At 40.9% G+C, this 17166-nt stretch overlaps 1 protein-coding gene across 7 annotated transcripts in view; it reads left to right on the forward strand.

Annotated features, from left to right (window-relative positions):
- kif21a (kinesin family member 21A) overlaps positions 1–17166 on the forward strand; it is a 52151-nt gene continuing 34985 nt past the window's right edge. For 3 of the 7 annotated variants that reach the window (XM_027282843.1, XM_027282840.1, XM_027282844.1), the window contains exon 1: positions 3–475. In XM_027282843.1, coding sequence (XP_027138644.1) covers positions 432–475 — 44 coding nt within the window. In that variant the 5' untranslated portion in view covers positions 3–431. Of the gene's footprint in view, positions 476–17166 lie in introns of all 7 variants that reach the window. The other 4 variants (XM_027282841.1, XM_027282842.1, XM_027282839.1 and 1 more) reach the window with 3 other exon arrangements.

The following is a 17166-nucleotide window of genomic DNA, read 5'->3' on the forward strand; positions in this document are numbered from 1 at the left end:
AGAGAGGCTCGGCGGCGCGTGTATGTGTACGTGTGTGTGTATGTGTGTGCGTGTATACGTACGTGTACGCGCGCGGCGATGGCTCACCTAGCAGCAGCAGCGGAGGCAGTCTGCATGTGGGCTCGAGCCGGAGCTGAAGCATCCGGGCCGAACTGCGCAGAGATGCGGCGCACGTAGACGCGACATGCGGACACACCGCCTCACCTCCCCGCTGATATCATGGTTAAAACACCGTAAAGATAATTGTTGTGTTTGTTTTGAAATGGCGACGCTGAAGTCGAGGTGAGCAGCTCCGTTGCTCGGTCTTGCCGGGGAGTGCGCACTTTTTTCTCGCTTTTCGTTTTTTTTTTTTTTTTTTGCCGGGGCTATCAGCCAACACAGATAAATCAAAATTTTACTCCATTTTCCTATCAATTACCAAGCGAGGAGTCATGACGACAGGACAGGATGAAAGCTCAGTCCGCGTGGCGCTGAGGTAAGTCACTAATATGTCTTTTAATTCTCCGTTAACGGGTAAATGCGGAGCTGTGACTTAATTGCCCGGTACCACCTGTCAGTCAGTGCCGCGGGCCTAGCAAACACCTGCAGGTGAACAGCAGCGTCTGCTGACCCCCCCCAACACACACACACACACACACACTGTATCTATAAATTATCAGCCTCATTTAATTTGAAGCATGCTGACCCACTTCCACACGGTTAAACTCTTGAAGCTGCCACCGGCTTTCAGGACACATTTTCGGTCTGTTTGTGGTTCACCTGCGCTGTAGATGTGCAGGTTCCCGGAGGAGTGTGCTTTATTTTCTGTGTTTGGCCTTTGCAGAAACACAGAGCATCACACCCATTGCACAGGTGCACGCACCATCAGTACACTGGCATGCATGAGGAGGGATGATATCATTCATTGGAAAGGCTGAGCTAGAGAAAGAAAGACAGGCAGGCAGGGAGGGAGGGAGAGAGACAATCAGCCTGTGTGTCTCCAGAAGCCTGGCCTCTCCTCTCCTCAGAGCCTCCTGCAGAAAGACAGTTAATCGATGAAAGAAGAGCTTCACTGACAGCCAGGTTTCAAGCAAAGGACAGTGGGCCGTTCAGTGCAGCTCCAGTAACACTGTCAAGTCCTCTCTTTGTTTGTTGACAGCCCAGTCAAGGCTCCAGTGTTTTCAGACCTGTTTGCTTTTTCAGAGAAGAGACAGAATCTGGCTTCTTTTCCTCATGTACACTTGATGTGTCTTTGTGCTGAAGTAGGCCGCTCCCACCCAGCTGGTGAGGTGGCACAGTGACAGTCGCTTAATGAGAAGCCAGTCTCTCCAATCAGAGAGCATTAAATCGTCATAGAATAGATAGATAATCCCTGTAATGTTGAGCTCATCTCGTCTCTTTCTTCTGTATCCGTTTGTTTTGAAGCTTGTCCACATTGACTTTTGCTCACTTGTTCCTAACACGCAACCTCATGGGCACTTCACAAAAGTGCTTAATCATGGTGTGTGTGTGTGTGTGTGTGTGTGTGTGTGTGTGTGTGTGTGTGTGTGTGTGTGTGTGGAGCATATTTGTCCAGAGCTTCCTGATTCCATATCCCATTTGGATGATTCTGGTGATGCAGCAACATAATTGTTGTGACATCATGTTAAATTTTCCAGAGGAGGTTTGTTGAATGTTAATTAAAAAAAAAAAAACATCACTAGTGTCTGCCATGTTTTCATGTTGGACCATACAATCCCATATTTTAGCGATGGCATTTAGTTTCAGCTTACAGAGAGTCTTACATGGGGGAATCCATTTTGAGACCCTGACAATCATTAGATGGGAGTTTATTATAAGGAGGAGGTGGGGGGTCATCCAGGAAATTGTATGAAATTAGCAGGCTGCCTAACTGCAGCACAGCAGATGCAGGTTGAGGGGAAGTGTGTAAACCCCATTCTAAAGTGAATGACCTATTATGTGTCTCAGTGATATCTATTACCAGTGTAACAGAGTATCTAAGTGTGATTTAAAAGTGCCGTGTTCCCCTCTTGCGTCTGTAATGCAGTCAGGTGCAGAATCTAACGGCTGATCTACTTGTACCTTTCTGTATGTCTCTTTAAAGCTGCACAGTTAGTGGAAAAAACCCTACTGGTGGGTACAGTAGCACTTAGTGACCAGAAAAAGAACCCCTGTACTGACATGATGCTATACAACACAACTGCCCTGCAATGAATACTGCCTTAAGCTGTGTAAGTTCAGTTTATGTTGAGACTCCTTCGGTGTATAACGCAATTCTGTGGGACAATTCGAGACTGTAATTTGTATTGTTGTACTGGACTGGATCTGAGTCACTCATTGGTTTGTGGACAATGTTTTGAAGCTTCAAGTTTGGCATTATGGCCGTTGCCATCTTGTTTTTTTTTTTTGTTTTTTTTGTTTTTTTTGAGCCAGAAGTGACCATATTTGGACAGCACAACAAACAAAATATTTAAAAAGTCAATGCAGTAACAGAATCTTGATTCATTTTTTGACCAGCACTGCTTGTTAATCAAAAGATAAAATGCCCAAAAGCATACAATGCTTGATCATTAATTTTACTCTGAATGGGTTAATTATTTACTAAATGAATATTCTCCTATATAAGAAGACTTGAAACCAAAAAGAGACTGAGACCAAAAACCCATGAGGAAACTGTTTACTGAGGTCATAAATGTCGGCTCATTTTCTCATAAGGTTGCATACAATCAGACTTCTTTGTTGCAGCCAATAATGGTGTCCCCTGCTGGCCATTAGGGAGAATGCAGGTTTCAGACACTTCCATGTTGGCATCACTTCACAGACCCGGAAGCTCTGTCTACTAATTATGTTAATTATATGTTATTGTGGCAGTTTCTGTCAATGTGCAACACAGTAAGGCCACAAGAACTGACCATAAAGCTAAATGAACCTGTGTAATGCAGCGTCTCATTCATAACTCCAATGAGTGCAACATAATTGACTTATCAGCTCGCTTCTAACCTTGATTCTGATACAGGATGATTGCTGTGAAGGTAAGTCGCACACCAAATAACCAACAAAAAAACAAAATACATGCTCGCCGTAACTGGATAAAAGTACATATTTAAAATGACTTTCTAAAATGGTATTCCTAAGAGCATGCAAATTACAATGAAAGTGTGGACAGCATTCATTCAGTTCGAGGTGAATGTTTTGCGTTTTGGTTCCAGGAACTAAAATTACAGGCCTGAGTTTAGCACGCCACATTTTACTCTGTCATAAACCAGTTCTCTGTCTAAAACATACCCTGAAAAGCACAGTTAATCTTCCTCTATAAAATATGTAGGGTCATTTTTGGGCTCCAGACCGCTTGCCAATAATCTACAGTTTAGAAGCGTTCAGGATATGATGATGCCTGTAAACCTGATGGGGTTTACACATTTCTTTCCCCCAGCCGTAGTGATGGGTTTGCACAGTGGCGTGTTGTAACTGCTGCCAACTGGCAAAATAGTTTGTCAAGCCTGTTGACAAGTCTCACCGTGCATGTGCTCAACCAGTTCAAATTAGGTGTGACAGTTCATTCTCTCAGTTGCTTAAAATCCAAGTAAACCCAACAAGCTCTGGTGTATTTGTTTTTTCCACTTCGTCTACCACGCAGGAGCAGGTGTGTGTCAACAAAATGCCTGAAATGTAACGAGACAAAAGTGTTTTAGAGAGCAGCCATTTGAAATATGCAGTTTAAGCCATAATGCTTGATCCCAGGTTGCATATTACCTTTAACAGGAAACTCCTTCAGGGCCAGGCAGTCCACTTGAGATTGTTTAATCAGTTTAAGACCCCAGCTTATCTAAACAGAGGCTGTCCTGTTCTTTCAAACACCCTCAAAGGGACACAAAGCTCCAAACGTTTGCTTTCCATATGTATTTGTGTCCATAGTATGTGTTTACCTATGTATAAAAAGGGTGATTGATTGTACATTGAGAAACACACAGTACGCCTCCCCGGCTACTGTGTATAGACTGTACTGTAGTCAGCTTATTTGCACAGTTCAAGACATCACCGTAGTTTGTCTTACATGTTCGGTGTACATTGAGGGGAACGGCCCACGAGGACCTGAGGACTTGTTAGACCTGCCTGCTGCTGCTGCGAGTACAACAAACATGAAGCAGCTATCATTTATTTTGCTTTACTTTTGACAGATCAAAGTGAGAGGGAGGAACTGGCATGGTTTATATCTGCTGTAAGACCTTTGTGTGCTGCCGGTTAGCCACTGTTGCCAAGCTCATTAACCGCTCAATAACCTGAAGGAGCCTCGAAATGAAAAGACGTATCATATCATGAAAATGAAGCCTTTCTTTTTCTTCTCCCCTGTAAGGACTTGTTGATTCCGATGGTCAGCTGAAGGGCATAACAATGACGCTAATGAAATTAAATAGGCCCCTAAATCTCTCTAGGCTTAAGTTACAGGCGTACTTTAATGTAATGACATGGCGGCATGCAGCAACTGGTAAGTGGCTAAGTCTGAGCCTCAGGTCGAAGCTCACGAGCCAACTGTAGTTAAGTGTGGTAGAATGAGCTTGTTAAATCGAGCTGCACGATTAGAGCTAGATATCTACTATTACTTAATGACCAAACCAGGCTTTAACTCAGATTAGGTTGACAACAGCTGAGAGACAACAGCTGACCATAGTTCAGGGGGTTTACAGTGTAAACAGAGGCAAGGGGCCTCTCAACGCAGGAGATAAGTGGGGTGCAGAATGAAAACGGCTGAAAATGAATGAAAATTAAAGCAGTTATAAGGAACAGGTTTCCACAAATAAAGCCCAACTATACTCATTTTGAGTCTTAAAAAATAAGGTGTCTGATATATTTTCAAAACTGTCAGGATTTATATCCAAACCAGTGCTTATTTTTCTATCAAAGTGTAAGAGTACCACAGGCAGGGCCAAGTAGACTAGAGGACTGGCAGAGCAGCAGTGGGAGCTCAGATATGTGACGTTCAGATGCGTGTTCGTTACCCATGGCATCACCATGCAAACACAAAAAGCCCCGTCGGGTCTAAAGCCTCTCTAAAGACCTCAAGCTTTGTTCACAGCCACTGAGCCAAGCCCGTCTGTCAGGAGTTAGCCACTGACCCATGCTCCTGTGAATCTGTGTGTGTGTGTGTGTGTTGGCCTTGAGCTGTTCTCTATTTCCTCCCATTGTTGGAACTATTAGACTGGTAAAATGTTCATACCCGTCTGTGCTGTTACAGTTTCACACTTTCACACTAGGAGCTTCTTAAGCTAAATACTTGTGTTAAACACCTGCTGATGGTCCGAGGGGGGAATGTGTACTCTGTCAGTCCATATGAAACACAATACATGCACATGTCTGACAGAACAAATATGAAACGCTATGTAACTGGAAAAAAATGTGAGGATTTGCTGTTTTTTTTGTCTTGTGAGATAATAAATGGAAATCTGTGTGTGTTGTACTGTTAGTGAGACAAAACAAGCAATTTAAAGAAGCAATTTGGCTTTAGGAAACTGTAAAATTGTACCATTCTCTGACATTTTATAAGCAGATTAAATGTCCAGTTTTATGATTTAGGCAGCTCAATTCACAGAATGTGGCAGAAAATTAACATAAATATGCATAAGTATGTTTTTGTTGGTGTATAATCACATTAAAATGACATTTATCTTACTTTAGAACAAGCCTTTTATATCTACAGATGCAACAGTTAGCAAGAGTTTCAGAAGAAGAAGGTGAAACGAGGGGGTTGCATTCAGTAATTACACCACTGGATGCCACTAAATCCTGCACATTGTTTCCTTTACATCAACTGGAGAAAATAATCATCAGTTTAATCGATAATGAATGTATATTAGCTCTAAATGGCAGGTGGTAAAAGAGATTAATCAGAATTGAGGACACAATGATGCAGGATTTCATATATTTGACTTTGGCCTGGATAGTTACTGAGGGACTGTATTGTATAGTTTAAATGAAATGTATAACAAACAGCAGAAAGCACTGTTCATGGCTGTTCAATGTGGACTGACAATCCTAAATATTTAAAAGAACAGTCCAAACTGTACAATGAGATTCAGCTTTGAAGATTCTGCTTTGGGTATAGCCCGACTCTACTGCCAGTGATAGTGGATTTTCCTTTGCCCTGCCACCAGGGAGCCTGCTTTTCTCTTTGTTGCTCTGTCTGAAGCGATGAGCGTTGGCTGTGACCTTTGTTCCTCCATCCAGCCCTTCATCCTCATGCTATGATCCACATTCTTTTATTACAGAAATGGCCTGCGGGGAGCTCGCATTGTGCTGTATTACTTCTTCACACATGCCGCTTGTCTTTATAAGTGTTAGCCAAAGTGTTAAAGTGGTAGCCAAGTTACCCAAACAGAAGCTATGAATAACACCTACTTTGCCTGCAGCACTGGTTGAGTGAGGAGAGTGGAGCTCAGCATAGACCAGCTTTGAATAGACTGGGCTCATTACAGTGTAAGATAAACTGGCCTTACATCACTTTGTATTTTATGGTACGTAAGAGAGTGCACTCAGTCTGCCAGACAATTATATATTTAGCTGTTTTATAGTGTTGCCACTCAAGTTTTTATAGATGTTTATGCTCTCTGAACTTTTAATCAAACTTTTTTTCTGTTGTTGGTCTGGCAAATCAAGCAAGAGTGTCAGTTTACAATGATATAACCCAAAAAATAGTATCAATGAATGTGTGGCATTTCTGCTTCATAAACCATCTCTGACACCATCAGCAATCGTCTATCAACAATGAGGGTAACAGGTGATTATTGATGAGTTTGATTGCATTTCAGCCAACGTGTTTCAACTTTTTTTTTGCTATTCATACGGACTGTTTACCTGCATGCAACCAAAGCCCGTTCACACGTGACTGGCATTGGAAGCGTTTGGGTTTCTGTTTGCAGTCCCAGTAGTATTGATCAAAGTCTTGGTCTACAGATTCTGCATTCACATGCAGGTATATGAGCGATACTTAATCTTTTTTTTTTTTTTTTAATCATCAACATTGTTGATATAGTGTTTATGGCTTAAACCATTAGTCAATTTATTAATTAGGCTGTTGTCAGAAAAAGTTAGCAATCTTCAGCTTCTCAGCTTCATGTTAAGATTTGCCAGTTTATTCTCTTTTGTCTTTGAATTTAGACTGTCTGTCTGACAAAATAAGCAGTTTGAAGACATCGTCTGGGTCACTGGGAGACTAGATAGATGAAATCATGAATACAAAAAATACTAAATAGTTTTCATAAAAATAATCATTGCAGTCCTACAAACATTCTAATGAAAGCTGAGAGTTCCTGCAGCAGCAATTATCAGATATTCAAATTATCTTTAGTTAGCTGCCTTCGGGTCCCTCAGTTCTAACACAGTTTTTGAGTATAACCCAGATACAACTCCGGTGTTTTGCCTCCGTGACCTTCTTTCTAGTTCGGAGGGCTCTTCCATTCCAAGACGACACTAAGCATAGCCTACACTTATATTCAACTTGGCCCAAAATAGACTCACGACTGGCCGCAGCATTTCTGGAAGACCTCAGTTATCTATATCGCAACCTCTAAGGAGTCAGCGCATTTCTGCCAGATGCATCTGCACCGATGCAGAGAGCCCTCAACTTTGGAGCGGCACGCACCACATGTGGACAAATTTATGACAACAGAATGGATTTCCTCCCCCTCCTCCTCCTCTCTCTCCTCCCCCATTATGTAGCACTTGGGAAACAAGCTGGTCATGCAAAATAAACTGAAAGTAATTATAGAGTAGCTTACATGTACACCACACCCATGCAAGTATGTTGTTCTCTGTGCTGCTGCCTTTGTTTTTCTCTGCCGCACACATTTTTAATTTTTTTTTTTTTGTCATTTTCTTCTTTCTTCTTGCTGCAGTTTTCAATCCAACGCAACTCAGTTTGTGCTGTCAGCCTTTCCCCCCCTGTACAGACCTGTCCAGTTAAGGGCTCAGCTAAAATGGACGAGGTCTAAATGTGGAACCGGTGCCACAAATAGGATGTGGATGTAACTTAACTTCCATCATCAAACTGCCAGCACAACGTCCCAAATAGGCATCAGACAGTCCCAAATAGCTCTGTTTGCATAGTGAGCTGCCACCTTGTTATTTATGTCAAGAGGCTGTGTTAACAGTTAATAGGTAGGGATGCACTACATTCAGTCTGTCCATTAAATGTGATATCTGAGTTCATAGCTGTGGTCATCACTGGCCTCATTTGGATGATGCATGAAGCCAGTTTATAAAAAAAGTACAAGTGACCTAATGGAGGCAGTATAATAACTAAATAATGTTATACTTCAGTGTAACATTTTCTTTGATTAAGTCTGGGAATTATTTTTTCCATTAATAGAAAATAGTGAACAATTCACATTTCAGTCCAAGGTGACATCTTCAAATGACACATTTTGTCCAATCAACATACCAAAATGTAAACATGTTTAATTTACAGCGTTAAAGAAGTGGAACATTTGTATAGTTGATACAAACAAAACAGCAAATTTGTCATTTTTGCTTAATAAATTATTTAAATGATCCCAATTTATAGAATTGTTATAGATTACTTTTCTGTAGATGGACTTCTTACTGGCATGTAAAAACATTACACTCTGGTTGGACTTATGAAGGTAAATGAGTTAGTTGATGGACAGAAAATTAATCTGCAACTGTTTTTATAATTGGTAAATAGTTTCAGGTATTTTTCTATCAAAAAGAACAAATGTTGTCTAGTTTCAGCTGCTCAGTGTGAGTTCATTGACATATATGATCGTGAACTGTATGTCTTTGTGTTTTGAACTGTGATGGACATTTTTCTGACATTGGACAAAACGATTAATCGCAAAATTAACTGACAATGGAAATACTGCAAAGCTCTGAGATTGTGATCTGTGTGCAGGCAGCCACTGGAACAATAGAGCAGCTTCCTCACACCCCTCGTACAGTGAGGTAGTCAGACACCTTCCCGTGCGTCAGACAGTCTTGCACCTCCAATGCTGGCGTGGATTAAACAGCGCTGAAGGCGGCATATGCAAATGAACCTTCACCACCTGCTGGCATCACGTAGCAGCTGTCTGAATCTGCATATTCATGAGGTGTTGGTAATTTAAATTTTGCTGCAGGTGTGAACGCTCAACATGGGTGGTGTCTTTGTTAAACGTTTAGTGTTGATTGGCCGCCCACCGGCAAATAATGGCCAAAGATAAAGTCATATCTGACAGAGATGCAAATGGTTAACTGCGGAGCCGAACAGACTTCCACTTGACCTCGACTGTTTACTCAACCTATTATCTGCTATCTGGCTGCCTTGAAAGCTGCAGATGGCGGCGGGCTGATGTGTCCCTCACCCACCCCGTGCGCACACGCACACATGCATAAAAACACACGCTCCGGCCACATTTTCAGGGCTAGCTTTTGTGTCACCGGCGTGTGGTTGACACAGAGATGAGACTCCCGTGTCAACACCACATGGTTGAATGACACTGGAGTCCAGGCCCGACTCCGTGATCCAGACAGTGAAGTGGAATTTTTGAGGAATTTCCATACATGCACCCAAACACTTCACACGATTATTATTTCTCTACTTTTCTTTGGTAAATTGGATGATATCATATTTATTTTGTCTGAGGTGACTGTTTATAGGTTTTGGACTGAACATACCTGTTGATAATATTGTGGAGACTTATCAAAGCTCTGTTATGCAGCCATTCTGATTTGAGCTTATTATCTGTGCCACATCTATTCAACGGCAGGTACATTAGGTTGTTTAAAGCTGAAGAAGTGTAGAGAGCAATGAAATAAGCTTTGTAGCTCTGAGGCTGTTGCCAGAGAGGAATCATATCATAACCTGATATATAAGCAAACAGAAACACCCCTTTGACTCAGGACGTGCTGCTGTTACTGTAAAAAAGGTTGTACAGCATTCAAATGTCACCTTTGCAACTGCAATGAGAGCAGCATTAGTGTTGGACTGCTGGCTATGCATTTGTTTAAATTCAGAGTTTGGAAAGCTTCTGCTTCTTCATCAGCATTTGAGTATTTATGTGACACAAAAACTCATTTCGAGTTAATAGTTCTGTTTAGGGAAGGGTGACTGACCCATCTATTCAACTGCAGGTACATTAGGCTTTTGAATGCTGAAGTAGTGTATACAGAAGTAATAGAAAAGTGGTGAAGGCTGTGAGCGTTAACCTCGAGATTCACATCTGGCTGGGACCTTTTGTGGCATGCTATTAAACGCCTCTCCTCACTCCTTTACTGTCAAAGATGTGCCTTTGTAGAATGTTTCTGTAGCTGTCAGAGAGGAATCCTCGTATTGAATATTCACCTGAATGATACATTACCTTTTTTTTAAATTATTAGTCATTTCATAATTACAATTATTGCAGCTACTGGATAATATTGCACACCATTAAGGGTCCAGAGTGTAACATTTCGGGGGCTCCATTTTCTTTCTATAGCCATAGAATATAATATGCAAAACTTTGTTTTCATAAGTGTATAAGCAGAAAAAAAATTATATAATATGAAAATATATATATTTATTTTTTTGTTACTTTAAAATTTGCCTTTTATATCTCCAGAGTGAGTGGGTCTTCCGCAGTTGCCCAGAACAGACAAAGGTTGCAATGCAACAACTAACCATTGTCATTCATGTAAACGTGGTCTACCAGCTTGTAATCGTGCACAAGTTGTCTCCGTGTCCATGTGCAGTTAAATATCAATGTGCAAATTCAAACATCCACAGATCATAGTTATTGTAATAACACATCATCTTGTACTGTTGCTCATATTTAACTCTTCTGCAGCATGAGCATCACTTGTATGAATCTCTATGAGTATGAGTCTCTTGTAATTCTGTTTGTCGTGATGTCGACTGATTTAATTGCTAATGATTGCTAGCTGTTTTAATGCTGTCATATGAGATGCTTGGTATCATTACATTGACAGCCCTATATTAGTAATACCAGATAACTGTATGCAGTAAAAGTTTATTTGTTGTGCTGGAGGATCCAAATTTAATTAAACACCGCTCATATTAGGTTTGACACGTCTGCGTGTTTCCACTCCTGAAAAGGCGTCATTCATAGCGCACCACAAATAAAGTGTATCAACCAGGCTAGAAAAAGAGGCAGGCTTAAAACACAGTGCTGGACCATCAGTTTTCAGTAATGCGATATTTCAAAGTGAAAGCTGCCATCTTTTCACACCAGCCATTGTTTGGATCGAACTCTAGGACATGTTACGCTTCAGTAAGATTTGGTGTGGCAAGTGTGAACAGGCGATTTTAAACAGAACAATGAGACATGCCTGAGGATTTTAAAGAGGAGTGGTACGGTTTGATTGTCTTTGCCACAAATGTCTGTAAACTTTCACGTAACAAATCCATGTGACTTTAACTTAAACCCTTGGCTCAGTCAGTATGAATCTGAATAAAACAAAACATGAAAAGGAGCTTTAGTTTCAGGAAAATTGGCCTTTTAATTGTAGTTATGACCAAAAAAAATACTCCATATTCAGAAACAAACACTAAATTTAGGACATTTTTAAATGCCTGTTATCTTTAGCACTGGTGTTGTTTGTTCTCTAGCGTGGAGTATCTAGAGAAGAGTCGGCACAAATCAGCAGCTGCTATTTGGTCTATGTTGTTTGCTGGTTATCTAAGCTCAAGCTAATTTAACAAAGCGAGCTGGAATTATTAAATACAAAATTAGTTATGACTGATGTTAGATATATTTAGAAATACACTAAGCTGCCAAATGCACTGTTGCACACTAATATGACAACCAAAGTCTGTTTTTCATCACCTGCAAGCCCGTATTGAAAATTCATTTGCATGTGTTCACACGTGTGCCATTAAGAGGAAGAAAGGCTCAGTGTATGCATGTCGACAGCTACAGATGATCCTTTGCTGACACCTCCTGTTGTCTAACCTTCCCCACCCCTGATAATGATGGGGTGGTCTGCTCCCTGACCTTTGACCTGCAGGAAGCAGTAAAGCCGTTATCAGTGTGCCACAAGGCCTTGGCACAGCCTTGTTTGTTTTTTGAAAGCACATTTTCCAAAAGGCCCCCAAGCTCTAGGTTCAGTGGGATATCCATGCATAGCCACAGCTTTATCAGATGAAGATGAGCCAATCAGGTCAGCAGTGGGGCAGGGTTGGCCTCCATGAACATTAAAAAACACATTGAGTGTGTCCTGTCCTGTGTGTCTTGTTTTTACAAGCTCTGGCCTCGTGTAAGAGTATGTGAGTTTGCTCTCTGTATTTGTTGTTGCTCTGTAACACACCTAGTGACAAGTCTGTGGAGATTAACCCAGTTTAAAAATGCTTTGCTTCAGTTGCACTTTGCTCTGTTTAATAATCAGCAGGCGAACAACTGAGCTGATGAAAGCAGTGGTTACTGCTTCACTTGTTGAATGACAGTAAAACAGAAATGGGTCTCCTACTTGTAGCCGAAGCATTCTCACGTAAAACTGAGGTTTCTTATTGAAAGCAAAACAACAAAATTTTGTATTATACTATGTTGATAAATACAGTTATTTACTTTTCCACAGAAAACGTTACATGTTGTCTTAACATCAGCAGCCGTTTACTCCTTTGAATAAAAATTATGTACAGATTACACGATTTCCTCTGTTCTTACAACGTAGTCTGTGCTGCTTTCAACAGTCTGAAAAATATTTCATGATATATATATATATATATATATATATAGATATTATATACACATACACATACACATACACATACACACTACACATACACATATATACACACACACACACACACACACACACACACACACACACAAGCGTTTACCGGTTTCATTATAAGGCTGTCCACTGATGTCAAATTATGAAGTCTGTTTCTAAAACAGCCTTTTGTTTATGTTGAAGTGATTGGGAAAAGAAACGAAGGACTTAAGTACATGGAACCCTTCCACGTCCCCTCAGGTTGTGGCATTAAGATGTTTGACAGTTTTAAAGGCACGTTTATTGTTCTTGAGGATGAAGGGTTTAATATGATACAGCTGATTTTGGGCTTTATTGACCTTTATATTTGACTGCTTCTATAAAAAAGATTTTGGTATTTATTATTTGAATGGTTTTAGAAGTAGCTGATTCTGACTTAAACTGAATTCACTCACTGATGTCTATTTTCAGAACTGGATTTAATAGATGAAGCACAGATGCTGAAGAAGGTCTTAACACTGGACCTGAAGCTGACTCTCCAACTCTACATTGGCCTAATTAATATTTTCTATCCTTTAAATGTAAGTTGGATGTTTAATCCAGGCCGAGTTGGTCTTTTTGCGCAATTAAAAGTGTATAACTACGGCCTGGCTAAGTGGTTATACTTAAAAAGAGGTAAAATGATCCCTGTGGGTCAGGAGTAATTATATGATAAAGCCTGTTTGATGCTCACGCTTTAGTCACGAGGATGGATGGCACAGAGAAAATGCTGTGGTGGTCTATTCACCCGTCGGGTTGGCAGTGAATTAACCTCATCCTGAAGTCTTTTGACGGGGGGCAAGATGCTGAGCAAGCTTCTCCCTCCCATGCCCCTCTTCCTGGCATCTTTTAGCCGGCAGGGCCAGCATTATATCCCGCTGGGATTGGATTATGACTTTAATTCTTGGCTTCTGTTGCCGGTCACCATGGCAACCACATCTTTCCTGTTACACAGAGCACAGACTGTACAGATATAAACACACATCGGTGCAATATTAGGAAATATTAAATCTCCACAGATATGAAGTTGAAGCTTTTCTCAGTGCTGGGTTTGTTTTTGACTGATGCACAGATTGTGGTTTTCCTGCAGCCCGTCTGTGGCCTGGTGTTCAGTAAAAGTAGCCGGTGCTCTCGGCTCTTTGTCTGGTGCAGTAGGTGGTCCTGTCTGGCTGGATGGGTAGAGCATGAAACCACATCGAGCAGGGTTTTTGATACTAAAAATGTACCGTCTTATTGTACTGCAAGGCACTTGGGAAGAATCCACCAAACCGCAGAGGATCTTTGTCATGCATCTACCCAGCTCTGGTACTGCAGACAGTTTTTTGTCTTTTTTTTCTCACTGTAGCCAAACTGCAGCAGTCAGCAAACACGCTGTAAAAACCAGGACTGCGTCTTAACATCCACTTCTGCATCTCACTGTCCTGCATCTGCACGGCGGGGTGCCTCGCTCGCCTTAAAACCCGCACATGCTTTAAGCCTTTCACAGTTTTGTGAAAGCCAGATATCATTTCAGCTCCCACAGTGTCTTTCTCTTTAAACCTGCACACAACCCCCCATTGACATACACGTCAGCTGGGCTCTGCTGCACTAATCCCTGCACCGCTGAGGTGATTTATAAGTGTAACATGTAACCACTGCCAGCATGTATTGTCTTTATATTGTGTGTGTGTGTGTGTGTGCGTGCATGCGTGTGTGCAGTGAAATATAATAAAAAATGTTCTGTATAAAGCCAGACCTCACTGAAACAGCTGTAGTTATGAGTTAGAAGAGAGTATTTGAAGAAGGAACTGGAGACAGTTTAATGTTTTTTATATTACTATATCTTTGGTGTTAATCTAGTGTAGAGGAGAGTATTACAATTGTAGGCTACAACCACAAGTAATACAACCACAAAAACCTTTAATGTGATGGAGCAAAAATCTGTGCAATAATATTACTCACAAATTGAAATCAGAGCTCGATTAAAGAAAGACCAGCTTTGTTTAAAACCTCAGCTGTAAAACCTTTTACCGCAAGTCAGCACTGACGACAAGTTGGGATTCCCCAGTTATTGCATGTTGCATCAATGTTATTGTCCATCGTCCTTCACTTTTATTAAACAGTCATGTCTTATGTGGTCAGTGTTCCTGTCATCACTCTGCTTGTAAGGTGCTTTGGATAAGAAGCGTCCTTTTTCAGTCCATGATCTCTTTGCTGAGGGGTTTGAAAGTCCTTTTCTGAGGTTGCCTTACACGCACGCTTAAAGTTCACCCAAGGACAGATGTGCAAGGTTTTCTATCTGAGTGACAGTGATTGACAGGCAGATTGAGACAAACAGCAGCAAAGAGCTTCCAAGGTAATTAAGTTAGGTGTTCCTGTACTTTGCAACTTACCTGACCAGTTCTGAATTGTTTTGATCATTAAATTGTAAAAGCAAACCCTGCCCTTCTGGCACATGATGTGTTGCTAAAATGTTTTTGTGGTGTTTCCCACAGTGAGTCAAAGGTGACAAAGGAAACAGGTGAAGGCTGACTGCCTTGGAGCAATTAGCGGCCCTATCAAACTACTGTCAAACTACTTTCCTGCTGCCTCGATACGATTACAACCACAAGGAGGCACGTACACATTGGCCTGCAGTGTCTGGCAGTGATCCAAGTGTATAATAGAGGAACACACACACTTTCTCTCTGATTACCTATTCTTTCTTTTGCACACACTCTTCCTCCCCGTCCTTCACAGGCTTAATTGTCTGTCCTTTATGAAGGACAGTGAGATGGCGGCAGGTGACGACATCCCAAGCTGCCGCACTGCTGCTCTCAGCAAATCGCCACATAAAGATTTGGCCTGTTTACTCCAAAGTCTGTAGAGACCACTGCGAGTGGAACTTTAGCTTTTGTAAGGGTAGCTGTGATTTGTGTGCGCGCGAACAAAGGTTGCTCTGAATTTTTTTCTCATCTTCTCTAAGCAATAGACAAGTTCTCTACACTGTAGATTCTGTACTGTACTGTAGAGTCTACAGTACAGCTCTCTGTCTCTTTGCCAACATAAATAAAGCAGTGCATAATAATGCAGAAAAAGCTGCTGATTCTCTTATTAGTTATGGCTGTGCGATATGACCAAAACCTCATATCTCAACACAGGTAATCATATCCAGATGACATACATATCACAGTATAGTAAATTCAATGAATGAGCATGCATTTATCTTTATCTGATATTTTGCATATATTTCTTATTTTTTGTCATTTATTTATGTGTGCCTCTCCACTGTTGTTGGCTACGTATTGGATTTAAGTTGATTGCAGCTGTGTGCAGCATTATTGCAAAAAAAAAAAAAATAATAATAATAATTTCCCCCCCCTGATATCGACATCAGTATAGGTTGCCCTCTAATAATCATTGGATTATGGGAATGACAGAATTCATTTTATTCACTAATTTAATATTTACTGGAGCAGTTTTATACAAGTGCAATAAAAACAAACAATGGAAATTCCAATAATGTCAATAATGACGTTAATCTTTTTAGATAGAAACGTGAAATATGAGTTTTCTGTCTACTTGTCATTTCTAAAAATTTATTTGGCGCCATCTATGTCTACCACATCCGTAAATCTCGGATAAGTGTAACAGTAGATGAAGCTGAAATGAATTCATAGACTGCCGTCTCAGACAGCACACACTCTCACACCTCTACTGTATATCCTTCAGCCCTCCCCTGCTGTGACGTGTGGCACCCACAGTGATTTATTGAGTGCAGCGAGGAGGAGGTTTGACAGGGGTTGGACAGATTAGGGGGTGTGTTACGGCAGGTTTGGGCGTGCTCCGGTGTTCATAGCTGCCAACAGCTCAGAAAGAAACTATAAATGGGCAGTATTTTTAGAAAGTACCGATAAAACATTCAAAGAAAATGAAGCATCTTTAACTGAACCTTTGTAATAGAAAGGCCTGAAACCAAAACTGTCATCATGCTAACAGTCACTTTAATAAAGAGCTCCAAATATCTGTTTCTGCTGTTTCGGACCCTGCTGTGTTTGTATCTGAATCTGTTACTGGCTGACGATGGCCAGACTACAAGTCTGTGCTGCAGAGACATCATGACCCTTGACCCTGACCCTCACCTGAACTCTGACCTCAGCTCCTCCCCTAACGCTCAAAATCCATTGGCCCTAAAATAAGAGTCACCACAACTGTTTTTAACGGCTCTTGTATGGATATAGTGAAGCTCAGTTTACTGTGCAGTTTACATATTAGACCACTTTAGTTTCAGTGATTATTATTGATAATCAATGAGATCTATTGATCTAAACTCCTGGCTAATGACGTGGCTGTTAATTCAGGCAGGTTTTTTTAACTTTCCTATCAGAATTGACACACATTTCCTCAAACAAAGTCTAAATCCACGTAGTGCATTTCCCTTTTAAACATTTTATATTTTGAACAATATTATTATTTTATTATTAATTAATA

The sequence above is a fragment of the Larimichthys crocea genome, chromosome X (genome assembly GCF_000972845.2).
Source record: "Larimichthys crocea isolate SSNF chromosome X, L_crocea_2.0, whole genome shotgun sequence".
Lineage (NCBI taxonomy): Eukaryota > Metazoa > Chordata > Actinopteri > Sciaenidae > Larimichthys > Larimichthys crocea.